At 32.8% G+C, this 16,802-nt stretch overlaps 1 protein-coding gene across 3 annotated transcripts in view; it reads left to right on the forward strand.

Annotated features, from left to right (window-relative positions):
- The window catches only part of LOC142337567 (lysosomal alpha-glucosidase-like), a 53,653-nt gene that overhangs the window by 13,958 nt on the left and 22,893 nt on the right, over window positions 1–16,802 (forward strand). The window contains exons 1-5 of one of the 3 annotated variants that reach the window (XM_075386895.1): window positions 4,774–4,922; window positions 14,217–14,398; window positions 14,804–14,913; window positions 15,206–15,369; window positions 15,837–16,071. In XM_075386895.1, coding sequence (XP_075243010.1) covers window positions 14,229–14,398; window positions 14,804–14,913; window positions 15,206–15,369; window positions 15,837–16,071 — 679 coding nt within the window. In that variant the 5' untranslated portion in view covers window positions 4,774–4,922; window positions 14,217–14,228. Of the gene's footprint in view, window positions 1–4,773; window positions 4,923–5,885; window positions 6,074–14,216; window positions 14,399–14,803; window positions 14,914–15,205; window positions 15,370–15,836; window positions 16,072–16,802 lie in introns of those variants that run through there. The other 2 variants (XM_075386893.1, XM_075386894.1) reach the window with 2 other exon arrangements.

Consider the following 16,802-nt stretch of genomic DNA (forward strand, 5'->3'; position numbering starts at 1 on the left):
CAACAGCTAGACTCAATATGATTTTCGTTTTCTCGGACTGTATCTAACCAAGAGAAAAAGACCATCTAAACGTCAGTTTTGAAATTTTACAATATTCTCATTAAAGATAGAAAAGCAAAAGTTATCAGCAATAAAGAATAAAAGAAATTATATAGGTTAATTGGAGTTTGTAAGAAATTTCAAAAGCGCTCTCAGTTCTGGCACTGAGTAACAAAACAAAATAACAAGCTTAAAACGGACAAAACGCGCAAAAAATTAGTGAGTTCTGGTCGAAGTCAACAAAGTCATCAGTTGCCCACATTCCTATTCAGACAACGGCACATATGCACCATCAGAACAATAAATCGCCTTAACTAGACTCAGTTCTTCATATCAAGTTCCTTGAACTTCGATAGGTTCCTGAAATTGTCAGACGTGTAATATAGAATTGTCAAAACCAGTGAGATCAATTTTCTTTAGTTTACCAGATTATTGAACACCAGAGCAAATAAAAGAACAAATATTCAATCCTGTGTAGCGCATTTTTCCAGTATCTAGAAAGTGAATTTTTGAACGTATTTATTGAGAATAAATTACAAGTTGATTTCATTCAAATTTTCCGTAATTTCTGGTTTTCGTTGCTTTTATTCACGTTTTCCGTAATTTCTGACCAAATGTTTGTCAATATTGCTAAAACATGTTGATAGTTTTAAAAATAATGTTAACGGTTTTACGTTTAGGGATAGAGATGGCTCGCCAATTTGTTTTATCCGAGTTTTGTGGTTACATTTTTTGCTAAATTTTTCAAGTTTGAGACCTTTCAAAACAAAAAAGGCTCCAAATACTCTTTTGTATCCAACTTGGTGTAAATTTGCAGGAAGAATAGACCCAACCTCTGCTGCCATAATCTTTGAGATTTCCAGAAAAGGATAGTTCTACATTTGTTTCCAATAGGAGTTCTCTCGAAGTAAACTTTTGCGAGTTTTTGAAAAATAAACTTTATAATGATAAAAAATGCATGACTTATTTGTAGTTTAATGAAATACTTCCTTTGCTAATTGATCTATTTTGTTGGAAAATCAGAAAATTGAGGGCTAGAATTGGACTCACTATGGGTTCTTTCAATCAATGTTTATTCGGATATTAGGGCGCGGAGTTTTCGCAAGTTTGTTTTTTTAAGTTGATTACTGACGAGAGTCATCACATCACAGCCCAATCAATGACAAATACAATTTACAACAAAGTAAGGCCAATTTTAATTATAATTTGTCCTCAGAGAAAAGCTCATATAGTTTTTATGGTTTTGATGACATTGTAATTTTGTAAACTTTAAACGATTAATTTTGTTCTGTGATTTTTTCTGTGATTTTTTTTTTGAGGAAATGCACAAAATAATTTTTTAATGATCGTTTCTGGGAATAGATTATAGTTTTAACGACTGCAAAGCCGCTTTCTCACAAACTTATTGGTTTTTATACTTTATCTGTAATTGTGGTTTTTTTTTCGTTTTCGTAGATATATTTCTGTCAATCAAAAGCTTTGAATGCTTTTTTCGTTGTTTAATTGAACTATTTTACAATTTTGTATTAGTCCTGAAGGATTTAATGATTTGCAGTTAATGTTCTAAAGAAAAAAATTTTGTGCTTCCATGTTTTTGCATTTTTTCTTGTATTGGGGTTTGTTATCTGTTCCTTTTTCAGTTTTTCACATTATAGATAGCTCCGATTAGCATTGAAGAAATACGCAAAAGAATCTTTTTAAAAGTTATAAAAAATAGCTTATGGTTTTAACGGCTGCGCATCCGTGCTCTCTCCCAAAATTGATTAAAACTTTTTTGCCTCTAATTGTCGTTCTTTCTGTTGTCGTTCGGCAAATTCATGACAAGCAAAGTCCCTTATTGCTTCCACAGATGTTAGATTGAAAAAATTTTTTTGGTTTCAGTTTATAGCTTACGGTCTTAAAGACTTTCAATTAGTTTTTTAGGGAACAAAGTGGTATAAAAAAATCAATTCTTTAAGAAAATTATTTGAAAGTCCTTAAAACCGTGCGCTAAAATTTAAAATCTGGAAATGGATTCAATTAGCCATCCATGCAAGCAGTCGAGGCCTTTGATTGTCATGAATATGCCCAACGACAGTAAAAAAAATGATAATTAGAGGCAAAAACAAAAAACACTAAAAAATTTTGGAGCGCACGGATGCACAGCCGTTGAAACTACAAATTCTCCACTGAACTCTTTTTCTCCTAATCGTAAACAAGTAACTCTGTCTTAATATTCCAAGAGTGCATCAAACTTCTGTTGCTCTATACAATATTTCTGCTGTTGTTTACGTTTTGACTGATGTCTATAGAGCTTAGAAATGTGTTTTCATAATATTTTTTGTGTTTTCAATACTGGTCACTATTAGTGGTTCTTTTTGTTGTCTTTGCTACAAAGGCTTTTTATCTTGAGAACCCAGTTAAATTCAGGATACTCATGCAAAATAATCAATCCTTTTTGTCGTTTTAAATTTTTTATTGTTTTTTTACTATATTATAGATATAATGGCTTCAACTCTCAGGCTTCGATAAATTGCTTTTGTAAATCACCGTAACAAACCTGGTTTCTTGATCAGTTGCAAATTGATCAGCTTTTGTTTTAAGTTGAAACCTTTTTGATAGTTTGAGTTTTAAAAAATATTTTTAAAAATCAGTATTTTTTTGAGCTTCATCACTTTTATCTTATTTCCTTTGGTTTTTTAGGTTGGACTCTGCAATAACAGGTTGCATTATCTTTCCATTAAAACATGATCCATTCTTTTTATTAGTTTTATTTTCAACCAATGGTTTTTTGGCTCGGGTACTACGCATTTTCATAAGAAAAGTGTGATTTTTGAATATTTCACCTTTCTGAGTTTTTTATTGCCTTTCCACAGTATTTCACTAATGCCGTTGGAATAGTGCAAAATTAACGATAGTTAATATTCTCCATGAGAACCCTATTGTTTCAACGGTTGCTGCACCGCGGTTTTTTTTAAGTTCAATTGTATTTTGTTTCGTTTTGCCGTTTTTTTTTGCAGTCGTCCAATTTATTACGGATAACTACAAGTCTCGATTGCTTCCTATAAAGTAAAAATTTGTTTTCCAAATGAGCCGAGTTAATACGAAGTGGTTTCAATCAATATGAAATTAATTGTTTTCAAAATGAGAAACGTATTTTTGAACTTTGTCGTCTTTTTTCGGCCTGGCTTCGAGTGGCAGAAAGGACTGATATCTTATCAAATGAACTTATAATGCAGCGCAGGTTGATTTGTTTAGATCCGATTTTATCTTATTCTTTTTCCGTTTTATTATTAGGTGTTTTTTAAATATAGTCATCGATTTTGCGTCGTAATTAATGTTTGCTATAATTTGTTTGTGTGTTTGCCTTGTCCAGTACTCTCTTTGGTGGCAAGTCTCATCGGCTCTCTAATCCAGCATTATTTTTTTATTTAATTGTTTGTTGAAAGATATGTGAGTTTGTGAACGCTTTCTTTCCCTTACTCATTTGTTATACAATTAAATCCAAACGTGGATGGGCGGGGTGGGAACATCATGAGCAAACGCACATTACTGAGCCTCCTTGTCTTTTCATTATGAGTTCTCGGTGCATCTGTGCTCGCTCCTTTTAAGCAAAGGTGCGTTAAATGCCTTTTCTATTGGCTCTATGATATTATTATTAAGTAATAGATGTAATTTTAATACCAATAAATGCAATGAAATTCTGAGAGCAAAGAATTGGTACAATTAGAGCACCAAAAAAGAAAATTTGCACTTCAAACATTTAATGTTTGATTTCGGACATCAAAAACCTCTAATCTGCTTTGTTTTAGCGGATGGCATCTAATTAAGATATGCAAAACTATTGGAAAAAAAGAAGACTAACAAAAATGTTGATGTCGCGAGATGAGGCTTTTTTTACCTCATATAATGTTTAGCTTCAGTTAAGGTAATCTATACCTTGAAATTTTTGTTTTTTTTAAACTCAGTTAATGCGCTTTTACCTTAGTTTTTTATAGATAGCAAGTTTTCTGTGAGAGCGGGTTCTTTAAGCATTTTTAAGCCCAATCGTAAAACCCGAAAATCATTGCCAGTTTAAAATAAGCTCAATAAAATTTTCAGCTAAATACTATCATCGAGAGAAAGCAGATAATTGGGCCAAACGTTAAAGACCTAATCGCCCAAATGTAGCAAATGATCTGAACAAAAAGTGAAGAAAATCAAAACGTGACGTCGTTGATCAACATAAGGCACGCTTCTCGGCAGATGAAATTGGGTGACAACACAGCCTTGCATGTTCTCAAGAATCGGAAATTTTCAGGGCACTGCATATAGGTCAAAGATCCACAGTGTTTGCAAATCCTTTTGGCCATTATCTGTATTTCATTGCACGCGTTTTGATTGAACGCTTTGGGTTGGAACTTCATGTGAAAAGAAACACACCTTGTCGTAGTGAGAATTCTAAGTGGCCAACCACGTGAATTGGCTTTGAATGTTCCTAAATAGGAAATGGAATTTCTTGGTTTGTACCTGTCAATTATTCACGTGATTTGGGACTGTTTGTGTTGTAAAAGTTCACCGCCGGTCATTTCAATTCAGTTCAACTAAGTAATAATTACGTAATTCAATCGTGACGTCATTCAGTCGTGATATTTACTGAATTTTGCCTCTCAATCTGTTCAAACCTATCATTTCTTTGAAACTTCCGCTACCATCAATGTAAATGTTTATAAACAGTATCATCAAATGTGAATACATGCTATGGAATGTTTGAACATGATGAATTGTTACCGTTTCGACCAATTAATTGATTCACAATTATTGCAGATTTATTAACATCGCCGTAACGGTTGTTCTAGGTTTATATTTGCAACTGAACATGAAACTAAGCTGTTCAGCCGTTTAAGACTTGCCACGCTTGTTAGGTACAACTATACATTTTTTTCTTCTATTATTTCGACTAAAATTGCACAACTCTTCCGTGAGAAATAGAAGAATAGAAGAATATTACATACGAACAATTTATTATTATTATTACTACAAGGGACTGTTCTCAAATATCGTTAGGTGAATAAACGACCCAGATCTCGAATCTTTTAATGAGCGACATCTCTTATATATTAAAAGATAATGTTAAAAGATAATGTTAATTATGTTATGATTTCATTGGTAATTGTGATTAAACCGAAAGAAATTAAAGTGCATGAGTATTTCTCAAAACCATTAGAAAAATAATGGATAAAACACAAAACAATTTTTGACGACTAATTTGCAGCTTTTTATAAAGTTTTATAATTTTTCGAAATTTTGAAAAAATGTAAAATTAACGAAAATTCCGAAACTTTTTACAGGGAAAATTGGAGTAATTCTCACAGGTAGTTTTGCAGGTCGATTTATTAATCACCCATCAATTTTGCCTCTGGGGATTTTTTTTAAAAATTGATTCATCTGAGCTTTGAAATTCCGATCTATAGTCATTCTTATCCAGCTAAATTGAAAATATGACATATATTTCAACAATTTGGAATACTTTTGCCCTCAATTACTGCATGTACTTTATGTAACATATTCATGTTTCAAAAGCATCATTTAAGAAAGAAAAGATGGCAAATACAAGGCGAGGGTCAAATATTGGTCCAACATTTAAACCCGATCTTAAATCCTGCAAAGAGCATTTCGAAGATACAAAAGATCAATCTACCGAACACAAATAATGTTACTCAAAGTTGCAATTTAGTCAGTGAACAAATTGAATGCTATCCTTGAAATATTTATATTATATGTCCAATTGACCTTCCGGACACAAATTTAAACGAGCGATCCGAATCAAAGCCGACATTTACTTGAAATTTGGACAGGTAATGTGACTTTCTTAATTTGGGTGGGTGGGTACAAAGCTCGGCCAATCAGATTGCAGCATTTGTTTGGTAAAATGTTTGCGTAAATATCGCCCCAGTTTCAAATTCCACTTTATGTAAAAGTGTTTGTTTCATTTCTTCGTTTATTTCAATTCGGTTTATTTGGTTTATTTGGGAGAAACGTCCGCTAATAATAAACGCAGTGTCGGAGTTCAGAGGTAAAATCACTTTACTATTTCTGTTATAATAATATCAAATTAGTTAAATCTTTTTTAACATTTCATCACTAGATCTTCCATTCAGTGGAAAAAAGAACGGTTTTGCGAGGAAGAGCAAGTTTAGAGTTCTCACTTTTTTCCCGTTTTTCCTTCTTTTCTTGTTCGAAATAAGTTTTAAGTTATACACTATCGAGGAATAAGTAGCTATATTAGCAATCGAACCGAAAAATTAAAATAGCTTCATTAATGGTGCTAAAGCAAAAATGGAGTCGGTAGTAATTACGTGTACAATAAGGAATTTTGAAAATGCGCAAAAAAATGTTTTCCTTTGTTATAAGTTTTTGAACTATATTAATTTTAAAAAAACATTATTTTTTTCCGACAACATTTTTATTCTGGCACAAGACTTAATTGCTGCTGTTTCTTACTTAGGTTGTGAGAATGAAAAAGGCACTTACGCTAAAATGAACACGTATTTTTTATTTGGGGGTTAGGAACCTTGTGAAACTTGTGCCTACCTGGCTTTTTAAAATTCGGTTTTGGCTGATCTATATCTTTTGCAGACCGAAGAGGGAATTTTTAAGAATTTTTTTTCTGGAGAAACAAAAATGTCATATTTCCAACCTCTCCTTTGTTTACGTTTATGTGCTCAAATTCTAAAACTGAATAACCAAATGAACAAAATAACTTTAGAAAATAATCAACTGCATGCAAAATGGAATTTCCTTCAGAAAAACTAAAGCACGTTCAACTAAAAAAATTCAGAATGGAGAACTACAGCAAAATTTTGGGGAAAATTTTCACAAAATATAGTATTGAATTGAATTAAGTTCCTTGAAAACAGTTTACAATTAATAACTATAAAAGTTTTCAAGAGGTACGTCAGATAAGCTTTACAGCTCGTTTAGGTGAGGTCCCTTTTGAAAAACTCATCAATTAAATTTGACTTTCCAGAAAATTAAGAACGAGTTAGTTTTTACCTCAGCTACTAATCAGCCAAAATTAAAGTAAAAAAGACTTACTGTCGAAAAGGTAGTTTTGGTAAATTGATCTCCTAATTTTTGACCTGCTTCGAATTCATTTTTTGAATTTCAATATCTGAGGGAAAAAGGTAATTCGATTTAAAAAATTATAAGTCTTAGTCAGCCTTAACCGCAGGGAGTTTCCAAGTGCTGCATTATTAAATTTGACCTGCCTTATCAAACGTTTTTTGAGGTTCCATGTGTGGTTTTTACAGGATGACACGTTTTCAAGATCAATGAAAGAGCAAGGAGATCTCTTTGCAATTTCTTCTACAATTTCCTTCAGAAGTTCAAGGAAGTATAGGTCAAAAACAGTGAGTATTTTGTGTTTTCTGTGGTAATGTTGAAGGCTATCTGTCCGCTTTCGATAGAAGAGGGCTCGCAAAGTTTTTCGTTGGCACATATCAATTTTTGTTAGTCTTTTTTTGTTTGTGCTGCCATAAACCAATAGACCGTAAGAGATCACGGGCTTAGCAAAATCTTTATAAAATTTTATTAATTTTGAAATTGGATAATAGTCGCGATTTCTATAGAAAACACCGCAGATGCTGTTTAATTTGTTCACAGTTTGTTGAATATGAAAGCCAAAAATCAGTTTTCTATCAAGAGTTATACCTAAATATTTTACAGATTCTTGTAGTTCACAATCTGGTAAAATTGGGTTCATATTAAGCCCTAAATCTTTACCGAAATACATCAACTGAGATTTCTCAGAATTAACGCTAAGTTTGTTTTCATTGAACCATAATATCGCCTCCGTAATGCTATCTTTAGTATTTTTTCAATATCTTTTCCACCACAAAGTATGTTGGGATTGTCAGCAAACAATGTGATTTCCGATTTTTGCATATTTGTTGGCAGATCATTTACCAAAATCAAGAAGAGGAGTGGGCCTAGCACAGAGCCCTGTGGGACATCATTTTTAATAATTTTTATCTCAGAGGTTTTGGACTGGAAGAAAACATATTGTTGGCGGTTGTTGAGGTAGGACTGAATAAGGTTTTTAAAATGACACCTAAAACCAAAAATTTCTAGTTTGTTGAGTAATAGTGAGTGATCGATGGTATCAAGAGTTTTTGTTATATCAAGGAAAACTGATGCGCAAGGGTTCTTGTTATTCATAGACAATCTTATATTTTCAGTTATTTCAGCTATGGCATGAATACATGATCTTTTTGAGCGAAAACCAAAATGTCTACAAGAAAAGAGTTTGTTTTTGGAGATGAAGTTAACCAATCTTTTGTAAATAATTTTTTCAAAGATTTTAAATTTTGCTGATGGTTTGTAGCAAACTTATTGGTCCTTAGTGTTCGGGGGCATTCATGTTACATTTTTTATGAAGTGCCAACACTTTTGCAATTTTAAAGCTCTGCGGAAAAGTATGGCTCTTTATGCAATCATTGAAAATGTCAACTAGCGGTTCAACTATTACAGGTAAACATAACCGAAGAACGATGTTAGTGATTTGATCAAAACCACTTGACTTAGAGTTTTTCAAAGTTTTTACAATGAAAAAGACTTCCAGTACATTTGTACTATGCATAAAAATGGTATGTGGAAACAATTACTGCGTTGGCGTTGCTGTAATTTAGGAATTTCAGACAGAATTTTTTCTCCGATAGTTACAAAATAATCATCTAAATGGTCAGCGTCCAAATCTACATCTTGCTGTGTCTCTTTTTGTATCCTTAAAATTTTTAAGGCATCAAAAATTGTTTTGCTATATTTTTGGTCTCTCAACCGCGGAAAATATGCTCGCTTTGATTTTCTTATTTTGCTTGTTATTTCATTTCTCAAACAAACATATTTCTCTCTATCTTTTGGTTTATCAGACGAAACCCATTTTTTTCTTGCTTGATCGCGTTTTTAAGAAAGTTCTTAATTTCTGTTTTAACTCAGGGACATCTGTTTTTAGTTATAAATACTTTTTTTCTGGCGCGTGTCTATTTAGAGTTTGCATAATTGTCGATACTAAAAACTGAATTTTGCCATCGATTGATTCCGTTGATTTTTTTCTTCAAGTTTTGATCTAACAAAAACAAAAAGTTTAGCAATTTTTGGTCAGTCAATTGATTCAGAGTCCGGTGTTTTATAATTCCCTTTTGGTGAATAGAGTACAAACAAAAGGGAACTTTACTCGAAATTGGATAATGATCAGAGATAGAAATTTCATAAGAAATACGTATTACACCCTAATCTTCCAATCTTTATTCTAAATGGAGTACTCTAATATGAAATTGAGTACCCTAAATGCAACGAGAAAAGGTTTCTGCGGTTACATTTGTTCCTGATTGTGATATGGGATGCATCAAAAAGACAGTGTAGATTGGTTGTATCAAACAGTTGAACAGTCATATTAAATATTTCTTCTGAATGAAACGTTAAGTTGCAATGTTTAGAAGCAACAGCTAACTAAAAATTGAAGCGATAGAGCACTTCCTCTATTTTTCGAGAACGAATTAGGCACCATTGAATCCCATAAAAACGGGCCCAAATGATTCCCATTGCACCGATCGGGGTAAAAAGAAACGAAAAAAATGACTGTTTTTCAAATAATTTCAAAAATTACTGCTGTTTCGATTGAAATTCGTAGTAAAGCACACATATTGTCTCTACTAAGAGGATACATAGATTAGCTGTAAGCATAGGCAAAAGCAAAATAAGCATAAGACATCCTAACCAAGGCTGATTAAAACAAAGTTCAAGTTGTTTTGGCATTTAAAACTGGGCTTTATGGGTTTGTGCCTGTTTTGTATAAGTTTTTCTTCTCTGTTATCAATTTCGTTCAGATCAATTGCTACACTGTACATCTGCTCTTTAAAAAATCTTTGAGCAAATTGAGGGAAGAATGAAACAAACCCAGTGAACTCAAAATATTTCGAATTAGTTTCGAAATAGCGGCAAAATTGACTATAGCGAAAAAAACATATTTTATTTGAAGAAAAAACATAAAATTTTTGTTTGGAACAGAATAGCGATTGAGTATTAACAGCCAAACAAAAAAGAATAGGTTTACAATTTTTTTGAGAAAGAATGGCAATTCAATCGCAGACTTTTGTTTAATTTTTGACATCGTAGGTTTGCTACTAAAAAACAAAAAAAAAAACAAAAACTGAATATTAGTTGACGAATAGAGATTATCCATGACACATACAACAAAACAGAGCAAAAAAAAATAAAAAAAATCGAACTCTGGCAAAATTTTAAAAAAATGTTTAAAGTTTACTTTGATTTTGTCTTCATAATTCAAATACTAAATCTTTAAGATGTCCACAACACGCTAATAGCAAGAAAAAACAAATTTTATCTTGACTTCAGCTTAGTAATTGAAAAAACGGCAACAAATGTTCAAAAGTTTGACAAGTTTTTTTTCTATCTTTAGTTAATTTATTTGATACTTGTTTTTTTTTTAAAATAACATATTCTAGCGAAATTCTGAAAAACCATTTTTATAGAGAAGAAAAAAATAGCTACAAGTTTGAAAAAGAAACCAAGGAAAAATGAAAAGAAACTTTGCAGTTTTGAAAAATGTAATTATAAGGATTTTGTAATTATAGAATTTTATAAATTGTTGTTTTAAATCTAAAGAAATCTTTATAATTATTGGCAAGTTTGTGACAATGTTTCAGCTTATGGAGTGCTCCAGTTACTCTTTATGCTGCTGAGTTCTACCCATTACCACACATTAGTGCTTTGAAAAGATTTCACTGATAGCAAAATGAAGGAAGAACTGGAAAATTGTGAAAGTTTTTTTAGCATATCATTGAAAAAGTTTCAATTTTCTCTACACATTTTTGTCCTTATGGTGTCATAGCAAATTTTTATACCGATAAAAGCAACAAATTGTGCTTGTGTTTTGCATAAGACCACTGCGATTATATCAATTGGAACCACATTAAATAAAGGATTCTCAAAAAGCAGATTAAAAAAAGCTGATTTTGGTCTCAGAAAAAAACAAATATTGACCATTTGACATAAAGTATAGGATCGACCAATTTCACTGTACCAAATCCCTGAAAGGGTACAAGAGCAAGCTGAGGGTCTCTAACGCAACTCTATTTACATCGGAATTTTCCGTTTTCAAAGTCATCGGAAAAAAGTGTTAACACAACTTAAAAGACACAACAAGGATAACTCCTGAACTAATATCTAAAAAATTGACCTAAGCAAGGACCTGACAATTAACATATATTCGAAAAACATCAAACTAATACGGTTAACAAAGCCCATGGCCCATTTTGTATGCGCAAAAATGAAGAAACAAATCTGAAAACAGTTAGAAAAATTCTTTCTTCATGATTTAGCGTATAATTAATCATTAAAAATCAGAACGCTTTTTGAAAATACTGACTCTTCTCATAATTAGAATTAGTACAACATACAATAATGTTCTGGGAGTCAGAAACCAAAAGGCAAATAAAAGTTGCAAAAAAATCGGAGTGCCTTTGAAAGTCAGTGACGTCAAAGTAAGAAAACCTCATGATTACATGATAAAATCCTTTGAACTTAGAAAACATTTTAGCCAAGAAATCAGTCAAAATTATGTCGAACTAGAAGGCCATTATGAACTGTTGATTTGTAGTCTCAGCGATATGAACCTACAAAAAGCAATAGAAATAATCAAGAGTGAAAAAGAACCCTAATTGTGTGAAAAGATAGATTATAATAAAAAGAACAACGCGTTTGAATTCCTTGAACAACTAGATTGCCTTACTGTTATTAGAAAGCCATCAAATTGGTCATTAAGGAGACTCAATGATAAAACAACACAATAAATCAATTTAGACAAGAACTCAAATGCTCGCTTATATCTTTGCAAAACAAATAGTCTTAGAGAAAGCAATAGGTAGGAACTGAAACAAGAAATTAAAACAATTTAAACCTCATTAGCAACTGGTGAGAGCTATTATTAAGAAAATTAAGTAATAATGCAAAAAATCATACCAATTTTTGCAAAAGCTTGCCAATTTTCATTGGGAAGAGATAATGTAAGAGTAACAGAAAGCACTGACGGTGGACTGAAACAATTATTTCGAATTAATAAATCCGTGTTAGCGACACATGGGACATGTAATTAAGGCGATTAAAAGATAAGACCACAATAAGTACGACAAATACTAGAAAACTCTCAGAAATTTAGTGCCGTATCTCGGAAAACACCAGGGTACAAGTCACAGAAGGAAAGCAATAGCTATCAGCTGAAAATTTAATTTCGATTCACTCAACCGTCATTAGCAACAGATGAGAGTTTCCTTTAATGGAATAAAAGATCACTCAACAACGTAAACTGTGTTAACTCGCAAAATTTAGTCGACCAACTATCCCAAAAACAAACTGACTCAAATTCATAGAAAGCAATAGCTTTTTACTGAATTTCGTATATCAATATAAAAAATCCTTATGATCTACTTAAAGGACTACTGTCTCTATCGAGATTAAAAGACAAGACAACAAAAAGTTCAACATATACCAGCAACACTCAAAATTACAAATAAATTTTTTGAGAGCCGATAGTGTCATACTCGTGAAAACAATTATATGAACCATTCACTATGTTCAGTTTTACCTCAATCGCGACCAATTAGACCTGTCATCTGTGTTTTTAAATCTTGAAACAAGAGAAATGAATATAAGACACTATCAAACATTATCAAATAAGTTGAAAACACACGATTACTATATGGCAAAAAAAACGTCAAAGAAAGAAAAGCTTCAGCTGCCAATTATTGTATTCGAATTGACGCACGTGAAAAATAGTACATTCTGAAACACAGAAATATTGCTCAAATTCTAAATTCCAACTGCAACTTCTAAGGTAAGTTGAATAGATGGCAAGCTTCAAGGTAGCTCTTTTTTTAATCCATTCACTACTTCAGCGCGATTAAAATCACCACTCAAATTTGACTTTTTACTGACGTGAAAAAGTTGACACATATATGAAGCGATTTTAAAAAATGACAGCGCATCAATGCAAACCAAATATTTTGATTGTAGAAGCTACAGCACCAACGCTATTTCCTCATTTTTGGGATTGTAAAAACTAGGAGCGCGTTAACAGTTAATAGCTGAGTGAAAAGATGATAAATTTTAATCAATAATTTGTGGTCTTTTAGGGCAGAAATTGAGGTTAATTCTTTGTTAATGAAACTAAATTTCACAAATTTGTTCTCGTAATTTTAACCGTCACAAATTTTTAGCTGCCAATCGATCAAACTAAATTTGTCAAGGTTCCTCATAGTTTTGGAGTTAAGGCTTTTTTTCCTTTAATTTGATATTAAGAATATTATCAAAGCGGTTTGATTTTTCCTGAGGAAAAACCAATTTTTTCCAAAATTTATTTTTTTAAATTTTTTTGTCATGATTTAGGCTTCATAGTAAGTTTCAGATACTAATCATAAAATGATGAAAGACCGTGCTGTGCAGCTTTGATCCAAAAAGAAAAACAATTAGTTTGAAAAATTTGTAGCTTTAGTGAGAAATACTTTAACTTCTGCTTTCCAACTACTTAATAGGACTTAAAATTCAATTTTGCTAATCCATTATTTTTTGGAATGTTGTTGCTTGAAAAGACGTATAGCAAAATAAATTTTTTGTTACTCGTTTCTTGTGAACTGAGAGACAAGAGACTCATTTCCTCATACCCTCATAGAAAAGATTGTTCTTCAATAGTTTGCAGCACTTCCTGCGCGAAGCTTGTGCCAATCCCTCTTGTTCACCTATCGGAAAAAGTTTTGTCTCATGGAAACATTTCAATAATTTTTTTAACTGAAGTTCTTTCAAATTTTTGTTGTTGCAAAATCTATTTATGTTGATACTCTTCTTTCTAATTCTTCTTGAAAATGAAGCATTTGTAAATGATAAAATTTGCAGGCAAAATAAATGTTTTTTTTTTAAAAAAATTCGATATTTTTTCCATAAGCCAGCCTATTAAACAGCTACATTCTTTTTTGTTTGATCATATGTCTTAATTTTTCTGTACAAAAAGAGATTATTAAAAGTTATTAGAAAATCTTCTGTTACAGTATTTCCATATTATTTGCACGCAGTGATTTAAATAATTCGAATTTTTCGGTGGATCCTACTAATGCATCATTTCAACTTTACGTCACCGCTTCTTGCAGGTTCCCCAACCAATGGCATCAGTGTCGGTGCTCCTCTTCTGTTCCCTTGCATCCCTGGCCTCATTCTCTGTCACTAATGTATCTGGCAGTAAGTGGGACTGGTCACAGTTGAAACACATTTGGTACAAGGAACAGTTCAAAAAGATAGAACAGACATGTGACAGTATACCTGACTACCAACGGTAAGCGATGGCAAATGGAGCACAGTTATCACAAAGAGAGTTAATCACTCGCTTTTTGGGTCTTTGTACTAAGCGATATAAAACATCACGATGAACAGTCAAATTAAGTGAAATTTATGTAAACATAAGATTTTGAAAAATTTTTTCCCGGCTGAAGTACCAGACATAAATTACTGACACAACCCTGATCAGACCTTGTCCAGACTATTTTTCCACAATTTCTTGCATTTTGGGGCTCTCCAGACTCTATCAGTTTGGCATGGAAAAACATGGGAGATGACTCAAAATGGGTCAGATCAGAGGTCATTTCCAGGGACTTCAGCCTGTGATGCCATTCGATGACGTTTTGTAATATATTCTACTTTTGACTTACTCTGCTGTCTTTACATTATTCTTTTGTCATAGACTGGACTGCTTCCCTGACCCTGGATCTAATGAGCAGGATTGCGTTGACAGAGGGTGCTGTTGGTTGCCAGCGACTGACAACTTCAATGTACCCTACTGTTACTATTCAGGTACTCAAGTCAATAACCTAATAATACAAAGCATTCAAGGGTATACATCTACATCTGCATCAATTCAGGAGTATACATCTGCGTCGTAATGAGCATTTGTGACTTGATACAGTAAATTAAATTTATCTGCAACAAAAATTCGAGTAAATCAATAAAAATAAAATTCTTTCAGAGCAACACCGTTTATCTATACAAGGAAACATTAAAACGTTTTTTGCAATCAATTTTTCTTTTCGCCGTCATGCTCTTTTGAGGTTCAAACTTTGCAGACTACATAAAGTATGTTTTGCAGGTGTATACCAGCAGACGGGTTATCAGATGGGCAAGGCCACCTACGTGAACAAGACTTACTTCTACGTGGACTCAACCAGAAGGGAGCCCAGTTTCATGAAGGGAGACATTCCGACCATCCGCACTGCCGTCTCTTATGAAACAGAGTCACGACTTAGAATCAAAGTATTCGCTCTAAGTTTTTCGACTTTTTCATATATAGCGTCTTGAGAAATGAGAGATAGGGATTAGTGACTGGTTGTTCAAAATGCAACTAGTTTAAATTTTCTGCGCCATATTAATTGGTTGAAATTGAGAACAAGGATTTTTAAATTATTAGAACTGAAAGCATTTCTTACAAAGTTTCAGCGCATTTCAGCCCATTTCAGCGTATTATTGTGTAAGGTTTTTGCGCTGAATTTTTTGAAAAATTATCGCATTTTGTACATAATTGTGGGAAAATTTCTCGGCCCGGCAATAAGAGTGAAATGAGTCAACAATAAAACTAAAAACAAGGCTCAAATCTTAGCTATGCTCGCTAGATTTTTAAAAAAAAGATTAAGAAGAAAAATTTTGAAATAGAAGGGCGCACACTTTGAAATTCTATCCTGAAATGTCAATTTTGTCAATCAATACATGATCTGTTTTTCTAGATCTACGACCCTAGACACAAAAGATACGAAGTTCCGCAGAAGTTTGTCGAACGCCCAGTTGATGGCCAGTACTCATACAGTGGAACCCCAGCATACATAGCAACAGTGAACGAGGGCAACTCTTATCAGATCAGGGTTCAGAGGAGGGCAGAAGGGGGAGCCACTATTCTCAAATCCATCCCAGACAATTTCATCGTCGCCGATCAATTCCTTCAGATGTCCTTCACTGAATCTGGTAATACGCTGAATAAATTGCACTTAATGTTTATATGACCGTTTAATACATTAATATGAAATGCCCGTTTTCGTGTCAATGATGGCTAGTGTAGATTTAATCAAGAGACGAGAAATGCCATCAAAATCATGTTCCATCAGGGGAAGTTATCAACCCCAGTTTCCGAATTTCAAGATAGTTAGCAGAGTTGGATACATGTAGATGTACTGAGCATATGAACAAATCGAAGTGTTTTGATTGATTGTAACTAGGTACAGACTATATCGTGATAATAATACAGGACAAGTGCTCAATGTTCACTGATCTGTATGAAAAAAATGTAGCAGATTTACCGAATACTTAAAGGATTCGCGAGTTGAAATTTCGCATTAATGCACCATTTTCGAAAAAAGGCAGCATTTATTTTTTAAGAACGATGTCTTCAAGAAATGGTGCCTATATTTTGCCTAAAATTTAGACACCATTGGTGCCTAAATGGTGTCATAAAGAAGAAACATTCTTCAATGATTCAGCAGAATGTTCATCATTTTTTTTCGTAGAGATCAGTGAACATTGAGCACTTCTCCTGTTTTATTATCATGGTATAGCCTGTACCTGGTTACAATCAATCAAAACACTTCGATTTGTTCATATGCTAGTACATCTACATGTATACGACTTCCACCGGTGGAACACGCCAACTCATAATTGAATATCTTAGTCATGTTCTTCAGCAATTTTTAATTGAAAAT

Source organism: Convolutriloba macropyga, chromosome 4, assembly GCF_964194025.1.
Source record: "Convolutriloba macropyga chromosome 4, txConMacr16.3, whole genome shotgun sequence".
NCBI lineage: Eukaryota > Metazoa > Xenacoelomorpha > Acoela > Convolutidae > Convolutriloba > Convolutriloba macropyga.